The sequence below is a fragment of the Carlito syrichta genome, unplaced genomic scaffold (assembly GCF_000164805.1).
Source record: "Carlito syrichta isolate Samal-C Ts95f unplaced genomic scaffold, Tarsius_syrichta-2.0.1 Scaffold237430, whole genome shotgun sequence".
In the NCBI taxonomy this organism is placed as follows: domain Eukaryota; kingdom Metazoa; phylum Chordata; class Mammalia; order Primates; family Tarsiidae; genus Carlito; species Carlito syrichta.
Window position 1 is genome coordinate 87,777 of NW_007181526.1, and position 21,751 is coordinate 109,527.

Here is a 21,751-nt window from a genome sequence, read left to right on the forward strand (position 1 = left end):
CCCCAAGTAAAAAAGATACATAAATGAATAAAAACAAAAATAAAGCATACTGAAAGACATGATACAGGCTATCAGAGTCAAGGCAGGACAGGGTCCTAGTACTAAAGTTGTTGGTCTTACATGCTTCCAGAACCAAAGTAGCAAACAAAATGTCAAGTAAAAACCAGAAAAATACAGGAAAACTAAAATAATTAAAGATGAATCCATACATGAACAACATATATTGTTCTGGTCACTAGATCTTAAGTAAAGTATATTACAACTGGATATGGTCCAGAGAAAGACAATTAAAAGAAACAAAAACTGTGGGTAGAGGTGGCAGTGGGAAAGAGGACTATTTATATGAAGAGCAGAATAAAAAAGAATGAGCACTTTCAGTACAGTTATGAAGACATGATTGAAGCCTACAAAACTCTGAAAGATATTAACATGACTTAAAGTTTGAGGAAAACTAAGTGTAGGACAAATAAGACTCACTTCATACATTCACTGGATAGAACCTATTCTACCATCATGAAACTTAACAAAGAAAATTGAGACATGACAACACACTACCCTATTCTATGTCAAAAGAAATATTCACAAAACTTAAGTAGTTGACTTATTTAAGGCCCATACAATTCATATTCTATCATTCTAGGAAATGAAAACATAAAATGCTAAGGTTAGGATCTTAACTGTATATAATGTTATTTAACAATAGTTTTGGAACTGGCAACCAATTCCAGATAAGAACCCTAAATGCCCATGCTGTAAAATAGACAAGTGGGACCTCATCAAACTAATGAGCTTCTGCAAAGCAAAAGAAACCATCAAGAGAGCAGGGAGACAGTCCACAGAATGGGAAAAAACATTTGTCAACTCCATGTCTGACAAAGGCCTAACATCTAGGAACTACAAGGAACTCAAACGCACCAAAAGGAAAAAAACAAACAGCCCCATTAAAAAGTGGGCAAAAGACATGAATAGATACTTCTCAATAGAAGATATACGGGCAGTCAACAGACACATGAAAAAGTGCTCAGTCTCACTCATCATCAGGGAAATGCAAATCAAAACCACACTGAGATACCACCTAACCCCAGTAAGAATGGTCATCATTAATAAAACAAACAACAACAGATGCTGGTGAGGAAGCGGAGAAAAAGGAACACTTCTACACTGCCAGTGGGAATGCAAACTAGTGCAACCTCTTTGGAAGACAGTGTGGAGATCTCAGAAAGAACTAGAAATTGGCCTTCCATATGACCCAGCAATTCCCCTATTGGAAATATATCCAGAGGAACTCAAATCATTCTACAAAAAAGATACCTGCACACATATGTTTGTAGCAGCTCTATTTATAACAGCAAAAACATAGAACCAAACTTGCTGCCAATAGAAGCTGGACTGGATTTTTTAAAAAGTGGTACATATACACAATGAAATATTACACAGCCATAAAGAAGGAGAAACATATGGACTTCACAGCAACTTGGATGGATTTAGAGTCAATCACATTCAATGATCTATCACAGAAACAAAGAACAGGGTACCATATGTTCTCACTCATAAGCAGACCTTGAACAATTATACTATAAGAAAGGGATTAGCATTGGTGGGAAATTGTCAGGAGAGGGTGGGTGGGATTGGCAGTTGAGGGAAACTGCTGGGGAGGGAGGGAGGGGCACACTTCATCAACAAGGGCATCTACATAATCAATATTTGTATACCTAACCCTGAATTGTATCCCACATCTTTATTAAAAACAAAAAACAAAAAAACCCCAATAGTTTTACTTCACCCAACCTTGTTTCTAAGCTCAAAGAAAAGAAGGTTTGGTTGCTTTAAGAACAGGCAAGAAGCCAAGATGGAGAAAAGAAATCTATTGAGTAGCTGTACAGCCTAATTCCTATATAATCTAAAAAAACTTTAATCAAAATAACTAAACACAGCAAGCTAATCAGAGAGGAGGCGGGAGAGTAAAGTATGGCTGGTTGCCAAGGAAAACTTTCTTACTGGAATTAAAATACCAAAGAGAATCACACTAGAGGTATTACCTGCTTTTATCATCACTACCCAACTCCATACTACTTTCACAATTTCTAGTATATATAGTATACTGAGTGTTACTCATGAAGGGAAAAGAGAGTAGGAAAAAGCCCGAAAAGCAAGTGGTTTTCAGTTATTGATGATTCTTTAACATTAAAGAATACTCAGGCCAGGCATGGTGGCTCACACCTGTAATCCCAGCACTTTGGGAGGCTGAGGCGAAAAGAATGTCTGAGCCCAGGGGTTTGTAACCAGCCTGGGTAACCTGGCGAGATCTCATCTCTACAATAAATCATATAATCAACTGGGGGTGGTGGCACACGCCTATGTTTCCAGCTACTTGGAAGGCTGAGGTGGAAGGATCACCTGAGCTCAGCAGGTCAAAGCTGCAGTAGCCATAAGCATGCCATTGCACTCCAGGCTGGATGACAGAGTAAAACTCCAACCTCCCCCCCAAAAAAAAAAACTCAGATGACATATTAGTGATGATTAGTTGTAATACATTACCTGGAAATAGCAGCATATAGATTTTTATGCTGACAAAATCTAACCAGAGATACAAGACTCCCTTTCACCTCTGCTTTCCAGTTTGAGTAATTTTTATCCAGTCTTACCCTCTCATTTTCTACATACTCCTAAACATTATCATCCAAAGACTTGAATCCAGTAACTCAGACTAAAGTTTAAAAAATAAAATCTTGCAATTCTCCAACATCTGAAGATTACGTTGTAATTCTTAATTCATTATGGCTCATACAGATTTCCAAAATCTTCTAGAATAAAGTTTAGCCAATCTTCCTGCACTGTGAGAATGCTTACTCCTTTACTCATGTGTTATCTTTATATATACATCAAGTAGCAGAAACTCCTTAGTACTTATGAGGAGCCAACATAAAAAAGTTTAGAGCTGTGTACAGTTTGGCTCCCAATTCAGAAAAATTAAGTGCATATAAGTTAGGACAATATAAGATCAAAGAAGAGGTGAATATGACCACCTGAACACAATCGCATTTTTCCAAGAAATTAAGATAAAGAGAGAGCAATTTTTCAAATCTAAAAATGAAGATATAAAAAACTATTTGTTATTTTCACTAAGTTGAAAGACAATACAAGTATACTGGTTGGTTTTAAACTCACCACTCGATTTCTTACTTCCCGACATAATGCAATTAATGTTTTGTAAAACAGGTATAGTAGATTACCAATAAAACTAAGAACTACCCAGGTAGTTTCCAACTATGCCAAGTTCATTTTCAACTGAACCCATTTTACTGACTTCTACTCTTACCTTCTTTCATTTCTTCAGAATTATATGCTCCTTGGACAGTGCTCTCTCTCAACCAAATGGGCCTCTCTTTGGCAGATTTCCCCTCCAGGGAGGCTCGATGAAGATCTTCTTGGTCATCCATGTTAATGACAACATTCTGAGTATACAAGTCCTCGTAGGAGGGACCTTTGGTGCTCCATGCTTCCCGGTGGTGCCCACTTGCCAGGCCAGCAGCTCCAGCAGTAGTTGCTGCATGGTCCTTGCTACATAAAAAAATTAGAGGATAGAAAGGAAAATTAAAGTCTTGGCACTGGAAAAGAAGGGCAGCTGGGAGGACGATTACTGAAGTACTACAAATAAACGCCATATAGCAATCATACATACATGTTTTTCCTCTACTACCCATGACCCTCTTTGCCTGTTAGCTTGTTCTAAGCCTGACCATGCCTTCCATTTCTCTAGTCACTTATGTTCACCATCTTGCTATGAATTAGGTCAAGTCTTCAGTCTTTCTGCTGTTCCCTGTTTTACCTCTTTGTTTCACTCTCAATCTGTTCCAAATTCTTTTGACTATACCTGATTCTGTGTCTGAGCTCATGCCTTGTCTTTTTCTGCCTGTTACTGATGCTTTCTGCTTCAACTTCTATGCACGGCTCTCCAACCCTCTCAGTTCAGACTGTTTTATCTCATAACTATCTTCATGTTTCTTGAACTCTCTGCTCACTCCACTCTCTGCTCACTCCTTTTGCTATATTCCTTTCAGTGTCCTCCGATGAACTTAACCCCATGTTTCTTCTTTACTTTTCTTCAACTTTTGCTTTCATCTTTTCCATGGATCTTGGACTGTCTCCTCTGTGTTCTATCTCATTCTGAACCTAACAAATATTTCATTTGTCTTCCTTCTTCCTAAGGCTACTCTTTCTGAGGCTACTATGTCTCTGTATATATGTCACTCTATTTTGCCCCAGCAGTTGCTTCCTTTGTGTTTTCCTTCAGTTCTGCTTACTCCACCATTCTTCACTTCTTTCTGAGCCCACTTCATATCTACTTGGGTTTTCTAGCTCATGCTTGTTTGAGGTTTCTCTGATGTGTATCTCTGTGTGTCTGATTGGCCCATTACATCCCTTCCTAACAGCACTGTGTTTCTGACCATCCTTTGGAAGTAACATTAAGCTCATCCCATCTTCCTTTCCTGTCTCTAGTTATCTTCAGATCCACCACCACTTTGGCAATTAAAAAATGTGCTCCCTCCAGTTGTCCAGTCCCCACAGAACCAGCCACTTAATCCATGTTTTCCAGCTACTGCCTCTGCATTGTTTCCATTATCCTACCTCTGTACCTAGGGATACTGTGTAAACCATTTTTTCCTACAGCCTTTTCTTCTCAGTGCTCGTCCTATCTGTTCCACGACTCGATCACTTATTTTGCCTCTTCACTGCCCCAACTTTCTATCAGTTGTTTGTTCTCCACTCTAAGTCTAGTCCTATGGGGCATCTCTCTCTAAACCTATCCAATCCACCCATTTGTCTTGCTATATATAGACATCTTATGCTACAGTTGCAAATAACTGATTTCTCTACCTTCTATTTCTTTCTGCACTCATCTGATGTCATTTTTTGTACCATTTCTTGTTTGTCTCAATTTAATCATATCTGTCCCCAGTTATTATTCTCTTATCTTCTACCTCATCCGTTTTGTCCTCCAAAAGCTGTGTGATGGTCTCTTTCTGAGGCTACTATGTCTCTGTATATATGTCATCCTGAACACAGTTGTCCTCTATTCTTTGCCTTTAGCATTGACTCTAAAAACTATCTCAGGAAGGTATGAGAAGTACTTTCAGGAGAGAAAAGTCAAGAAAATCAGACAGAAAGAACAGGACATTTAAAATAAATATTAACACAAGGCTACTTTTAAAAATCCTTTTGTTTTCAGTATTCTGTTACAGAAATTCAAGATGGGTTTTATTTCAGTTTAAGGCAGGAGACAATTGATCACAATTGACCAAAATTTTAAAATTTGGAACAATTTTTAAAAGAAGATATTTTTAACCATAAAGAGTTGGTTCCGCAAATTTTACTTCTACCTTTGCCACAGACACAGACTAATCTAAATTACCAGCCAATGTGACACTAAAGAAAATCCAGATGAGAGACACTTAAGTTCACTACTTCTGTATATTTAAATTTCTTCTATGGAGAGAATGAGCAGATTTTAATTAAACAAAAATGACAATTCATGTTTGAATCTTTTTATGTTATTTACCAAATTTTAGAACTTTTAAAAGATACAACTCTTACTCTGAGGTGATACTCTGAGGTAAAAGAGAAAGATTATTTTAAAACTAAATTTTTAAAGATCTTTAATGGATTTAAGAGATGTTAGAAAAAGGAAGGTTACTGGCAAGGAATTCCATTTCAGAAAGACAGGAAGTCTTTCTATATTGACAATAAATTGACTTGCCGAAAGGCTATAACTGTCCAACAACTCTCAGGTTAGGCCTACAGACAGTTCTACAAAGGCAGTATCTGGTTCCTGACCTAGGGACGAGCTAGAATTTAACTGATTACAGATCAGTGACCAAACTAACAATTATGCTACTTATTAAAAAAAAATACTATCATCTCTGAGTATAGGTAACTCCCATACCACTCTAATGATGCTTCTTTTCTTGTACTGAGACAGGATGGACTATTACATCAATGGGGCAGGATGAACTATTTCAAAACGTTATGCTCCTATAGCATGCAACAGTCCAACCAATACCACTTCCAAGATGTTATAACCAGGCAGTGGAGCTTGTCAGATGCTTGGTAGGGCCATATTAGCCTGGATAACATCTTCTAACCTAGTTTCAATGGTTTTTCCCCTCGACCACATGGAAACAATAATAGTTTGGTCTGGCTGGCAGCTCCAGGAAGCCCAGTCTGTTTTTGTTTGCCTCCACTTCCTCCCTTTTTCCTTAATGACCAGGCTATTGGATGTCCTTCAATCTGATCAGTTTATTTCCTTTGCTTCCTGATTCTTCTACCTTTCTGTAGTCACCATAATTCCTGAGGAAGGTGACTTGACACATCAAGCTGTTGTTGGGCCTCTGGTGTTGCTACACCACTAACACTTGTCTCAGGCATGGAGTAAGGGATATCAAAATAAAGACCTTGGAATGGGAGCTGGACTGTGGTAGGTGGGGAACATTAGAGGAGGATGCTTGCAGTGGTGGTGATGGAATGCTATTACAGTAGGGAAGCATTCTGATAATCAGGACACATGACTACAGGCAGAAGAGGAAATACCAGAATAATTCAGATAGTATTTTACTGTGTAGAAAGCAATCAGAGAGCATGTTGTAGCATATTTCAACATGAAATAATCCATAAGCTCAGACCATTATGTATTTTTGTAAAATCAATTTCCCTCATAGGCTTCTATATTAGAACTACAGTATAACTTAAATGGACAGAAAAAGATATTTAGCAAAAAATTCTTGGTAAGAGACCCAATGACCAGTAACAAAAATGTAAGGCTACTTGTGGTATGAATGTTATTAGTTCCCTATCAAATGTGGCTCCTTTTCTACTTTGCTTATTGACTTTATTCAAGTATTGATGGCTACTTGTCCCAAAGAACTCTCGAACTTCCCCAGCCCTAGGAGATAAACCTTAACTAGCCTAAGTACCAATCATGTGACTTCATTTCCTTTGCCAGATGCTGGTTTAGAAATAGGCATATAAAGCAATTCTATGATCAATAGAGATTGGAAGATAGATATAAGTTAAAGTGGGCCCTCTGGGAAAGCTTTTGTCAGTCTTAAAAAGCTTTTGTCAGACACAATGAAGGGATGGTCCCTTTTTCTGCATTTGGACATTTTCATCTGTGTGTGATACCTAGAAAGATATAGCCATACTAGGCTAGCTCCCTCAGAGTCCCAAGAGGGCAACCAACAGGCTGGATTCAGCAGAAGACAAAGATAGAACAAATCAAGATTCTTAGGGATGTAATTGACCTGTGAAGTTAACCAATTCTGAACTGTACTACCTCATGATATCAGTCATGCAAGACAAATTTTCTTACTGTCCAATCTACTACTGTTTGGATTCTAGATCCAACTAGAGTTGGATTTTCTAGTATCATAGGCAACAGCATCCATGGTGCTAGATTAGAAAATGTATAACTTGTACAAATACAAAACTTTCTATACACTGAATTGCTTTTAGCCACCCAAAAGAAGCTCAGTTGCTCAGGCCTGGCTATTCTGGAATATCATTACTATAGGAAATAAAATACTAAGAGTGTTCCTAAAAACTATACAAACAACCTGGACTGTTGAGCTCTATGGAAGGAATCAGGTGGGTATAAATTCAGCTTGTCACTGAGAAGGAGGAGAGAAAAAAAAGAGTAAAGAAGGAGAGCACTCCCTGACCCCAATTCTCATTTCTGCTTTTCAAAAAAGAATATAAGCCAGTTTTTAATGGCATGAACAAACAAAGGCTATGCAATTCAAACATTAGGTAATATTGATAAAAACAGGGAGCCATTTTTAGAAGTATTAATCCATAGTTAACACTTACCAAACTTTTAAGGAAGTGGCATTTAAAACTGAGAAAGGCAAGAAACTTATAATTAAAATACTTCAAAAACAAAAAAGAAAATGCTAAATTCCTTAAAGAACTTCAGCCTTCAGAAATTGGCTAGGAAAATTCAAATATCCCCAAGAGGCACAACTAATTTAGAATTAGCTAACAATTGGCTGAGTTGCTTCAGGACCAAGCAGAGTCGTACTTGAGTCACACTCGACTATTTAAAGATTTTTGCCCAAGGTCCACACTGTTCTGCATTCAGAACAACCAATTTCATTACAGGCACAAGCTAATAAGAAAAGTGTGGCAAGCTTAGAACCTAAGCAACATTATAGCCCTTAGTCTCCTGGTAAATTACTTTCCCACACTTGTGCTCCAAAGTACAGGTAGTAAAACAAGGGCAGGTTTAAAAGTGTTCTTGGTAAGAGCACAGGGACTATACTCACCTCTGTTTCAGGGCTGGGATTTCTGTGGGTTCTGGCTCAAGTATTTCGTAGGCCAAGTTCACATCCTCTGTCTCCCGAAGCAATGCATAAATGGGCTCAATTTGTTCATTAAACCTTGCCAAAAGTGTGCGTGCATCTTTTTTGGGCATTGCTGATTCATCCTCTTCTACCTCTGTATGGCAAAAAGTACAGCGGAAAGTTCCTACAGTAAAAACAAAAGTCTTAGGTCAGGGAGGTGAAATTTTCAAGACAAGCCTTTAGCAAACAGTTTATACCTCCACACTTGCGCTAACATTTTATTATGAAACCTTCAAATATACAGAAAAGTTGAAAGAATTGTACAGTGCACACCCATGTGCCCACCATCTAGATTCTACAATTAGCATTCTGCTGTATTTGACTCACCACATATCTATCCATCTATTTTTTTTACGTATTTCAAAGTAATTTCATTCCTAACTTCAGCAGTTTTAAATCACAACATTTCTAACATATTTATTTTTACTTAAAGCCAAATTCTTTACAGCTCACCACTGCAATTCATATCGTTTCCCAATGACTTTCTTTTTGCACATTATACATTTGATTCCACATTTTGAGGAAAACCAAATAAATACCTAAAACCAAAAGTTTCTGGTCATCCTATACTTTGTCATCAGTCTATTTCTTCAAACTTATTTCACCATTCATATCAAATTAATCCAAACTATTATGTTAAACTCATGCTTTTAAACATTACTTAAGAATCTACACAACTAGACACACTTAGATTTCCTGTCTAGTTCTTATTCCCAATGCCAGGAAGATGCATTCCTCTTTCTAACTCAATTTACTTGCAATATTAAAAGAGACTATGTAAGTACTTAGTGCCCGGCAAACATTTAGCTTTAAAAGTCCCATATGTGGCCAGGCTCGGTGGCTCAGCCTGTAATCCTGCGCTTTGGGAGGCCAAGGTGAGTGGATTGCCTGAGCCCGCGGGTTCGAGACCCACCTGGGCAACTTGGCGAGACCTCATCTCTACAATAAATCAAAAATTAGCCGGGCGTGGTAGCGCACGCCTCAGCTACTTGGAAGCTGGAACTACAGCTGAGGTGGAAAGATCGCCGGAGCCCAGCAGGTCGAGGTTGCAGTGGCTGGGAGTGGCCACTGCACTCCAGTCTGGGTGACAGAGTGAGACTCCAATTAAAAAAAAATAAAAATATAAAATAAAATAAATAAAAGTCCCATATGTGATGTGATTGATAATAATGAATAAACAGCCTAGGCATCTCTGCTTTGATGTGACACTAGATCCTATAGATATATTCCCAGAATATATCTCTTTCTTTTTTTTTGAGTTGGAGTCTCACTCTCTCGCCCAGACTGGAGTGCAGTGGCCGCTCCCGGCCACCGCAGCCTCGCCTGCTGGACTCCGGAGATACTTCCGCCTCAGCCTTCCCAGTAGCCGGAATTACAGGCGCATGCTACCACGCCTGGCTGATTTTTTGATCTATTGTAGAGATGAGGTCTCGCTGCCCAGGCGGGTCTCGAACCTGCGGGCTCAGGCAATCCACTCACCTCAGCCTCCAAAAGGCGCGGGATTACAGGCTGAGCCACCGAGCCCGGCCAGAATATATCTCTTTACTGTCCCTCACACACATCCAATAGCATGTAAATTCTTTATTAAAATACACCTACCTTCTTGCTGTCTAAATGCTACCTAAACTTCTACATTTATACCAAATAAATGAGAAAGATAGAGAAAAGCAGCCCCTCATAGCTAGAAGGTGGTCCAGCACTCACAGCTATATTGTGGCATCTCTCTGTCAAACAGAATCTCATAGAGCACCAACATCAGATGAGGTCTTTGTACCATGATGGAAGTGAGGCACCTCAAATCACTATGGGATCACATCTAGAACAGACAAAAGGACTCCATACAAACCACAAAAAAATCTCAGCTAGCGCAAGTGACTGCTGCTTGTTTACAAATTAGTTCTAGCCTCGCCCCATTCTTCTCACCCCCTAGATTAGATTAAGAACCCAATCATGGAATTGTCCCACTTCTTCATAGTATCCAATCCAGAGCATACCTCCACCACTTCCCTGAATCCTCTCCGAAATCCAACAAAAGTCCAAATTCTTTAAGTCTGTCCAGGACTGTCATACTGACATTCCATGGTGTGTGGCTTCCCTTGCTGCAGAAAGCATCAAAAAATCTAATTTTGTTTACTACAGGTGTTTATCTGATGGTCTGTGACTAATAGGCATCAACATAAAGATTCTAGTTTAACCAACTGGACAAATATACTGTTTACCAAACTAAAGAGAGGAAGAACAAGTTCTTTTTTCTAACAATATGAATTTGCTTTACATACCAAAATGGATATGTTAAAAGCCAACTTATTACAACTGCTTGGCCTTTAAGAGAGGGCTTTAGAAATTTAGGTATGAGAATCAACAACATTTAGGTTGTAACTGAAGCCATAAAGTAGATCAAAGTACCCAAAGGGATTAAGGAAAGTGAGAAGAATAGATAGTGAAGGAAGGTATAAACCCAAGAAAAATCCTTGAGAAACAGAAATGGTGTAACCAAGGGATAGGATGATGTTTCAAGGAAATGGTATGGTGCTAATATTTCAAGGCCAACAAGAACTGAAAGTCAGCTTTTATATTTAGTAACAAAGGATAAGTAGTGACCTTGGCTAGAAAGGTTTTAGATGGTACGCTATCCTAGATATTTCTCTAACTGTATAAAGCTGTCCTAGTCTCTTTTCTTCAACAGAAATTTAAAGAATATAATCCATGTGGGAGTTTAAAAAAATATGCCACATAAAGTACGGTTGAATACAACTCTCAAATAACCTGATGAACCTAAAAAACACACTAGTATAGGACTCACTATGAATATTGAAAGATGGACACTTACAGAGACTGTCGATGAGAACTAAGACTACTTTCAAAGACAGGTTAAACTAGTTCAGGAATTATCTTTTCTTTTCTTTTCTTTTTTTTTTTTGAGACAAAGTCTCACTCTAGCTCACTACAGTCTTTACCTCCTGGACTCAAGTGCTCTCCCCATCTTAGCCTCTTGACTAGATGAAACTACAGGCGTGTAACATCACACCTGGTTAATTTATTTTTTATTTTTTTGTAAAGTCAAAGTCTCACTACATTTGCCCAGGCTGGTCCCAAACTCCTGGACTCAAGTGATCCTCCTGCTTCGTCCTCCCAAAGTGCTGGGATTAGAGGCATGAGCCACCATGCCCAGCCCAGTTTTCAAATGTTTTTAAGGGAAGAAATCTCATTCCTCAAGTGAAAATGTGTCTAATATCTAAACCCTAAAGCAAGTGCTCTGGTAGAGGCACAAAAAGATAGCTAAGATAAATGTCAAGATTTTAACCCTCTCGTGACATGTCTGCAACGTATCACACATCAGCTTCCTCAATGTTTCCCATCAGGCACACTTTGCTGCAGAAACTCTGCATTGTTGTTTCTTCTGCCCAGAATGCTTTCCCTCCAGATAGTCAAATGGTTAACCTCCTAACTTCCTTCAATTCCTTACTCAAAAGTCACCTCAGTAAGGCATTCCCTAGCCAACATTGTCTAAAATTCCAATACTGCCCTGTCCATCCCAACAATCCTATCCACTTTCCTTTTCTTTTTCCTTAACGTTGCCACTATCCAACATATTTTTATTATTTATATACTTTATTCATTTATTTATCATTAAAAATTCATGTTATATCTAAATTTCTTAAATGTCCTCCTAAACATCCCATTCTTGTTTAAATACAACATAGCATATTCCAAACTTTAGCTTTAAGTAAACAAATCAACATGTTGTCAGTATACCTCATCCTCATAATACAGCAATGTTTTTATTTTAGGGGAAGAGAGAAAGCACTGTTGATTCCATTATGTCATAGAAGGACAATCTCAGAATTGAAGTTTAAACTCAAATAATTTTGATTTATTTTCATGAAAAAGAATAGGGGAACAATTTACACAGTAAATAGGAACCTGAATTCTAGTCTTATCCAGATTTAACAAAAATTACTTATAGAAGGGGCCATATTGCAGATCTAAAAAAAAAAATGGCTTTTAAATTACTATCAAGAACTGTGAAGGGCAGGAGATTTAACCCTACTTGCAAGCTCACAAGTTATTCCACCACAGTTTTACAAATGCTGTTAGGTCGAAGTCAAAGACTTTATTACTCATGGCAAACACAGAAGCAATATCAGTATTTGAGCCAGTTCCCTGAACCACGATTCCCATGGGGTACGGGGGAGCAAGAGGGCCAGGCGACAACTGTACATGCAATGAGTTGTATTACATGAGAGGAAGGTGACATTATCATTATTACACTGGACTTTAAGCAGACATACTCTAAAGGGAGACACTATTTTAATTACATTGAACGGTAGAACAGAATCTGTCAAACAGAATCTCATAGATCTAGTAGAGAAGAAAGGTATCTGGAAATAAACATGAACAGGGATCAGTGTAAAAAAATAAAGTACATAAATATTTAAGAGTTCAAAGAAGGAATGTGACTTCTAGCTGAGGCAACAGGGAAAGTTTATGAAGAAAGTTTACTTTTTGAGGTTGAATTTGATGGCAAAAACTGCTAGAGGTCAAGAAAATGGGGATAGGAACAGGGCATTCTAGATCATCATAAGAAAAGTAAGTAGGTGGTTGAAAATTTATGTTAAACTGCAATTTCAGTCTGGTAGGTGTATAGTTATCAAAAAGAATGGTTAAAAAAACAGAATTAACAAGATAGACTGGAGTGACTACAAGTGGGTCTTGACTTTATTTTGTTTCATTTTGACTTTACTCTTTAAAAATAGGAAAGCTACTGAGGGGTTCTGGGAAAGATCATGAGGTCATCAAAACTAATATTTATAAATTTTTATCTGCCTTAGTGGCTTGAGATGACCTTCTAGTAAGGCAGTTCTTAACTGGGTGCTTGCATAAAAAATTACATGTGGAAATTATTATACTAAGGCCCTGTCCCAGAGATGCTGATTCAGTAGATCTGGAATGAGGCCCAAGAATGTGAATTTTAAAAGTTCCACAAGTAATTCTGATACCTACCCCTGGTGGAAAACTGTTTTTAAGAAATGTGAAAAACATCCCTACTCGTCTTGTACCTGAATCACTGTACATTAAGTAGTGTGTGTAGAATATGCTACTCAAGAATGAGAGAAGAAACTGGAATTGAAATTCAGAGCATCTTTCCCTTCTCACCAAGAAGACTCCAATCATAAACACTGAATGCAAACCATGCAAGGAAGAACATGCAAGCTACATCTAAGAATGTGGTAGCAGAGGGAAAATGAAGGCTACAAAGATTCTTTAGGCAAAGCTTGACAAATGATGGGATTAAAAGGGGAAAAGGAATTCAATGATACTATACTCACAAATCACAAAATAACTAAGAACACTACTTTACAAATATTCCTATGTATTCATCAGAAGCAAGTCTGTGCAATAGTTCTACCCAAATCTGACATAAGGGAATGAAGACTCAAGAGATGTTAAGTTTATTAGGCCATAGCTTGAAAACAAAAATCACTAAACCTGGATTAAAATACAAATCTTTGTGACTCAAAAACCTAAATTCACTGTACCATACTGAATTATACATTCCTCTCCCAATCTCCCATCATTCCCACCAGCTACAATTTAGCAAATGCTCCCATGAACATACAATAGATCTATTTCTAAAAAAAAAATATGGAATAGGAGAAAGGATTTGTAACAAATAATTTAACAAACATAAGTGCCTATCACATACCTGGCATTTACTTAGCTGAGTCTTAACCTATCAGGTTTGTCAGAAAGATAAAAATATATCCAGTTGCAGATAACAGGCATTGAAAAGTGGGAAGAAAAAAGCTCTTTTTCAAACAGGTATTTCAAAACTATATTTTAAGGTTATCTATTCAGATCTATAGGAATGTCCCAATTCTATGACTCAGGATTCTTCTGACGAAGGTAAGTTATCACTCCAAATGAGTAGAAAAGAAATGGAGACCTAATTGTGGGGATGAGAGAGAGTGGAAGAGGGAAGGAAGAGGAAAAGAATTCTACATAATCTTAACTTTCACCAAATAAGAAAAGTAAAAACAAAATGAATTAGAGGTGGTAGAAGAGACTGGGAACAAAAGAGGGGGAAAAAAAACAGTAAAGTTCAACAAAATTCAAAACTTGACACTTTTCCTTTTTAAACACAGAAGAAATTTTAAGTAGTGTCTATTATGCCGGCCAAGGCCTTCAGCATAATTACTTCCAGCATGATACCCACTTTAATAAATATGTTACTCACTTTGATTCTGTGAATATTCCATCAGGAGAACAATACATACATACAAATAAAATAAAAGCAAAAAAAAAAACAAAAAAAAAAACCCAACTGTTTATCCTCCTTAGTTTGACAAGAAAGTGCTTTGAAAATTTAAAATTGAGGAAAAGGACAGAGATATCTAATGAGACTATGGGCAGAAGACATTATTAGTCAAATCCTCAATTAGTCAGAATTGTATTTTTTTTTCTTCTCTTCAGTATATACAGCAAACAAGCCATCAGCTAGTTCCCATAAATCATTGTCAAAGTTTGTCAAAGGCATTATTTGCAAGTGGAATATTATTCAGCCTTGCTTTCCACAAATAAAAAAAAATCAAAATAAGTCCAAATGCTTTGATATGACACAGGGTGCTGCAGTGTTGGAGTGGGAGTCATGTTGCAGCCCTTGACCTCAAGGCTGGCCAAGGAAACTGGAAGGATCAAATGTCTACTGCTGCAGAGCCCTTACCCAGGGACTGTGGGTTTAATGTCCCAAGGGCTTTTGACATTAGGCCTTCCAAAGTCTAGCCAATCCTCTTCTGCATTGCTTTAATGGCACTCACATTCTAGTGGGAGTAGTCAAGGCAAAAAAATGACATAAGGTGTTTATTAGTATTATGGAAAAAAAAAACAAAGCAGGGAAGGAGAATAAAGAAAAAAGAGGGTGAAGGGAGAGTATTGCTCTATTATATAGGAAACTCGAGGAAAGCCTCTCTGACACAGTAATGTGCGAGTAGAGACCTAAAAGAGGCAAGGGGCAATGCAGATATATGGGCAAGGGGAAACCACATGCAAAAAGGCAAGTAACATGAAGGCATGCCTGGTGTATGCTAAGGAACAGATAAGATGGCTGTTGTGAACCTAGGAGAAAGTGGTAGAAATAAAGCCCCAAAATGGGGGAAGGGAGGAGAAGTATATAAATGACCTTCTCAATTCTGTAAACTTAAACTTTCTGACTTCTGAATGAGGGAAGAAGCCATTGGAGGGTTTTGAACAGAAGAGTGACATGACCTGATATGCTAGAAGAATCACTGACTGCTATGACAAATAGGGCATATGGGTAGTAAGAGCGAATGCAAGGAGACTGACTGCCTAAGAAACTAGTACAAAATCTAAGCCAGAGATAATTAATTGCATAGCTTTTCTAGACAATCCTATGAAAAAACTTTGACTACAAGTTCTTTTACTCCCCCTCACTCAAAAAGCTTCCAGGAGAAAAAACAAAAGACAACTCATAGTTCTATGTTAAAACTAAGTAGCTAGGAAAAGAACTCCTAGAATTGTAGTGAGATAGAGGAAACTATAAAACTTCAAGACATAACACTAGCATGTGTAATTAATTTTACTGCACTGTAGAAAGCTAACCACCATATAGCTTAGGAAGCATATCTAGACATTGTTTCCCTCCCACTGAAGAGTTTATAAATTATGTGTATATTGGGAAAGGTAGTGAACTGGGGAGCTTGGGAAAATAAGACTACCTAAAATTGTAAATATTATTCTACATTATGCCACAATATGTTTCTGAAGATGGCACATTTAAACAGAGCATGTTTTCTATATGAGCAATACTATATCCAGGGGGTTTCAATTCCTAACTAAGGCTTCCAAATTAGCCAAAAATGACTAACATCATCCTCTAAAAGCAGTGATAAAACAACCCCAAGCTTCTCCACATTTCAGAATGTCAACTAAGTTCCAAACCAAAGAGTGATATGAAATGAGAGTTGAAAGAAATCATATATGGTATAGAAGAGAGAACTTATCATTTCACCCATGCTAAAAGGCCAAGAGTGATTATAGGATTTGCTCAAGGTAATAGTTACTAACATAGCCCAAGACTAGAGGCCAGGGCTCTGGAATCCTAACATCCTGTCATTTTACTGTCTTATAGCCATTGCTTAAAAGAACCAAAAACCAAAAAACATCTGGAAATGACAAGAACTCTGTGTATACTGATTATGCAATATAACCCAATGTAATAAACGTTCTAAATAAAAACTGTACAATAATATGATAAGTGGTCTAAGCATTACTCATCAAAAGCTGTTTTGACAAAATAATTAAGAATCATTTTGCCTTGTTAGATTTCAAAAGGACTTACAGGGGGCTGGGATAGGAGGTGCAGGGTAAAAGCACTGGAAGAATAAGCACAAAACTTACTAATTGTTACGACACAAAAGGAGGTGGGAGTGGGGACTGAGTTGAGTGGGAGAGCCACAGAGAGGAAAAACTATGTTTGCCATTTTAACCTACATATTTCTTTACTATTTGCATCTTTAACAAGTTTACATTCATATATTACTTATGTATTTTTAAAACAAAGGAAACAAGTGTTATTTTGATCTCTCCAAAAGCACTCAACTCCCTCTTAATCAGTATGCATAAGCTAATACAGTCATTCCTGGTTTGTTCTTTGACAGCATTATCAAATCCCTTGTTGCAATTTTTATAACTCAAAACATTCAGGGGATATATATTAAAACATTAAGTCAAATGTTGAAGTCTCAAAGAGTCATCCTTGTTATTTTTTTGAGTCGGGGTCTCACTCTGTCACTCAGGCCTTTACCTACTGGGTTCAGGGGATTCTTCAGCCTCAGCCTCCCAAGTAGCTTGAACTACAGACGTGTGCCACTACACCTGGCTTACTTTTTTTATTTTTTAGAGAGACGAGGTCCTTGCTATGTTGCCCAGGTTGGTCTTGAACTCCCATGCTCAAGCAATTCTTTGCTTCGGTCTCCCAAAGTGCTGGGATTATAGGCACTAGCCACAATGCCAGGTCAAAAGTCATCTTTTATTCTAATTTCCAACTTTATTTTCATATAGCAAATTTCTTCAGCTTAATTGAGCAAGGTAAAATGTGTAGAAAAAGTAACTGCTATTATTAAATAGTAATACACTTTGGCATAAACACAGGCACACATTTCATGTAATCATTTTTACCTAAAATAAAACAAATTTGAAAAATTATCTTAATAATTCACTGCAGAACACATAACTGCAAAATACTCATCCATTTGCATTCAAAAGGAAAAAAAAAACCAGAAGTGGGCTTAATGTTTTTAAAATTCAGAAGACCTCAAATGTATTAATAACACAATACCTCATTCCCCCAAAATTCAGTTTATCAATGAAACTGGCTTCTGTCCTTCCTTAGGTGGACATTTATCAGATTTACTCTAATAATGCATCATTTCTAGATTCTGGAAGTCATTATAAGGGAAAATAAATGTACTCTAGGGGGGATAAGAGAGAAAATGACAATACTAAATGGATGAATACTAAACCTTGAAATAAGTTATCTAAATTAGGCCTAAATCGAATTCATTTCAACATGCAGTAGGCAGGCAAAAAGTCTGTGGTTTTGATGTGACTATTTGAAAGACAATAACCAATACAATATTGTATGTCAGCATCAAAACTAAAAAGCAACTCTTTACAAATAAGCAAAAAAGTTAGCTCTTGTGCAATTGGCATCAAATACAAAAAAGATAAAAACATAAGATCTTTTTTAAAAAACCTTTCAAATCCTCAAAATCAAAAGCAGCAGAATTTTAAAAAATTAGATCTGAAGGTTTGGGGAGAGCGAAGGGTAAAGAGGGATAAGTGTTCCTTACTATCTTTCTATAACTTGTATTTATATATATTTTAACTTATTTTAATAATCACCCCCTCCCTTGTTCCCTCTCCAAAAAATCCATACCTTTGACTTTCCCCTCTCTCCCTCTCTCTCTGTCTGTCTCTCTCTCTCTCTCTCTCTCTCTCTCTCTCTCTCTCTATATATATATATATATATATATTTTTTTTTTTTTTTTTTTTTTTTTTTTAGTCAGAGTCTCACTCTGTCGCACAGGCTAGAGTACAGTAGCACGCTCACGGCCACCCCAGTGTTGACCTGCTGGGCTCAGGCTATAATTTTCCAATAAATTCATCCTGAGTAAGATTCCAAAGAAGACTGAAGATTCAGCAACTGAGCAAAACAATTCTAGAAAAATTTCTTCCTACACATCTCAGGAATTGAAAACCCTGTTTAAAGATACCTCCTGTTCCAAGTACAAAGAGATGAAGACAGGAAAAAGTACCTGTCCTAAGAAGGCAAACATTATTAACAAATCTTTAATTGAAAGTCTCACAAATATAGGACCTTAATAGTTTTAAAAGATTAGGGCAAGGGAATAGAAAAGGAAACATAATGAATGGGGGATCAGGAAACTAATCTGTCTAAACCAAAAAGCTTTACCTGCAATCACAAGGCAAGAAGGGGTTCGTATGATTTAACTTCAAACTTCACATGAAAATCCCAAGTATATACCAAATTTGCCTGATTATTCTAAGTGACTCAGAACTCATCCCTGGAGGAGGTCTATTCCTATTGCTGACTATTTTTAAGAGTTATTAATTAGAGATTTATTTTAGAGTTAATTATTAAAGATTTCTTTATGCTAATTCAAAAATCTATCTGTTGCTAAGTCTTTTCCATGGATCCACACAAAACAAGCTGAATCTCCATAAGAGCTATCATATTCTCCTTTAACATTCAATCTAAAACATCCTAGCAATCTATAAACACCGAGATTTTTATTTTTATTTTTTTTTATTTTTGAGTTGGGGGTCTCACTCTGTTGCCCAGACTGGAGTGCAAAGGTATGTTCACTGCAACCTCAAACTCTTGGGATCAAATAATCCTCCCACCTCAGCCTCCTTAAGTACTACGATCATAAGCATGAGCCACCACGCCCAGCCTGATATTTTATAAGATCTTTTAAATTCAAGGACATAAGCACCCCCCACATACAATTTGATGAGCTATACTAGAAAATCTCTAAATTCCTGTTTCTAAGATCTTATTAAATACATAAGATTCCTTTTTAAAATTTTAAAATTGTATCTTATGCCAAAATCTAAAATGTGATTCCTAGGTCTCTGGGTGAATTCATTAACAGGGGCTCCTAAATTATTTCCAATTCAAGCCCATAACAATTTTACTCCACCCACAGTGGTATATAGTGCTATATATGCCCTTACAGAAGCTATAAAACTGTATTCTTTTGCCCAATATTCCCACTACTAAAAATTCATAAGGAAAAATGTAAACAGGAATGTTATATATACAAAGGTATTCAAACTATCTTTATCTATACCAGCAAAAAATAAATATCAAGGTGCCCAAAAGAGTGTGAAAAGGAAAATGGGGGAATTATACCAATTAAAACATATTTTGAACATTAGATAGAAACAGGAGGGTTTAGTACATTCAGGAACCAAGAGATCCACAAATTATTCTAGGCTATGATTGTAATTATAGGTAATATGTAAAAGGCTGGTGGTTTTGTGGGTGATTTTTTTCTCTTCAGATTTTTCTCTGGCATTTTGGTTGCATAATTTTTAAACTAAAAATGGAAAATATAAAGCTATTTCCAAATCACCTAACCTTAACATCTAAACAGAGAATAGGATCCCCCCATCTCCCTCTGGAGAAGCATGTTGCTGAACTTAACTTAGAAATGCCATTAACTAAATCACCCATGGTTGAGATTGCTAAAATAGAAATACTAAATCTATTTAAATGGTCAGAAAGCTTGCTAAATCTAAAACACGCATTTACCATTTACGAAACACAAAATGCAATTTTGCTGATTCATTGAGGGATTTCATGTCATATTTTTGTTTTGATTACATAACCCCCCATATTTCAGAAACAGGTTTTGCCTGATTAAGCTTCTGAAACCAGCGACTAGTGGGCAAAGGTTAGGCTATTCCATTTTAGTGAAATAAAATATCTCTATATCATAAGCACCAAACATCTGATGAGAGTTTAACCTAGAAACATCAAAAGCAAATCTAAATGAAAAGTAGGGAGAAATTTTACAATATTTAGGAAAAGCAGAGATGAGGAAGGAAAAAGCTATAAACCAAAGTAGGAAGATTAACTGGCTTATGTGTGGATTGACAATGGTAAACAATCCTTGCTAGACTCAGTTTCTTGAGTCCAGAATTTCCAAGTAGTCCTTAGGAGCTCATTTAGGAGTTACTATCCTTTGTCCTGTGGCAGAGAGCTGTTCCATACACTTGAGTTAAGAACTTTTTAACAATTAAGTCTAGAAAGCTTCAAATCCAATTCCTAAACATCCCTAATTGCGAATGTAAGTCACAGTTCAATATAAGCACTGTCAGTAAGGAATGGAGATAGAAGCCCATCAGATATCTCCATCACCTGGTCAGGAACATGGTCAGAAATATTACCCATCTCCTGTAACAACCAGGATAATGGACAGGTTTGTACAGGACTGACTTAGAAAGAAAAATGCATACTACCAATTTAGACCAAGCATAAATATTATAGCAGAAAAAGTACCCTCCTCAGCTATTACACACACCAAATGTTTACTACCCCCTTATTCATAAAGGGATAGCAGCAAGAGAGAAGGAGGGATGAATACTGAGCAAAAAAGCAAGGAATCAGAGGGAAAAACAATGATTTCTAAAGGCAATGTATATACCAAGAGAGGGTGTTGGGTATTAATAGCAAAACAAAACAAAAACAAAAAACACCAAAATTTACAAGGAACTGGGGCCTCATATCACCCAGTGAGCACATTTCTTCTTAAAAAAAAGTCTAAATGAAAAGCCAAATGATAATCAAAAGGCAAGTATGTTCTCAGAATGAAGACTCCCAATGATTACAAACTCTCAGTCAAGACACCTCAGACTTCATTGAAGGGTCATAATGCCAATTAAGTCAAACATTAGTGTTGGCTGATCAGGGCACCCTCCCCTGAGTGACACCAAGGTAAAGTGACTTATTCTTGCTCCACTGCATTCCTTCTCTCCATCTTCATGCTGACCATAGCCCTCAAATTAACAATACAGTCATTTTTCAGACTGGCCACAATTGTTTCAGTTTTAGCCTTCTTCCATAAAATATTTTCTTGTCTTCTACCTAACTCCCTGATTCAAACAGCTTCTTGACCATACTGGGGTGTTAGGCCATCTCTTCCACAGGCCATCTATTGATTACAACTAGTTTCATTCAGACGCCAACCCTAGGTGAAATTCAGAGAGCATGATGGATCAATCTCCTAAATACAGATATATAAGTA

At 37.1% G+C, this 21,751-nt stretch overlaps 1 protein-coding gene across 2 annotated transcripts in view; it reads right to left on the reverse strand.

Annotated features, from left to right (window-relative positions):
• The window catches only part of GTF2E1 (general transcription factor IIE subunit 1), a 34,505-nt gene that overhangs the window by 4,271 nt on the left and 8,483 nt on the right, over positions 1-21,751 (reverse strand). For both annotated transcript variants that reach the window (XM_008051835.2, XM_021709481.1), the window contains 2 exons: positions 8,319-8,520; positions 3,320-3,561 (listed from right to left, as the gene is read on the reverse strand). In XM_008051835.2, coding sequence (XP_008050026.1) covers positions 3,320-3,561; positions 8,319-8,520 — 444 coding nt within the window. The remainder of the gene's footprint in view (positions 1-3,319; positions 3,562-8,318; positions 8,521-21,751) is intronic.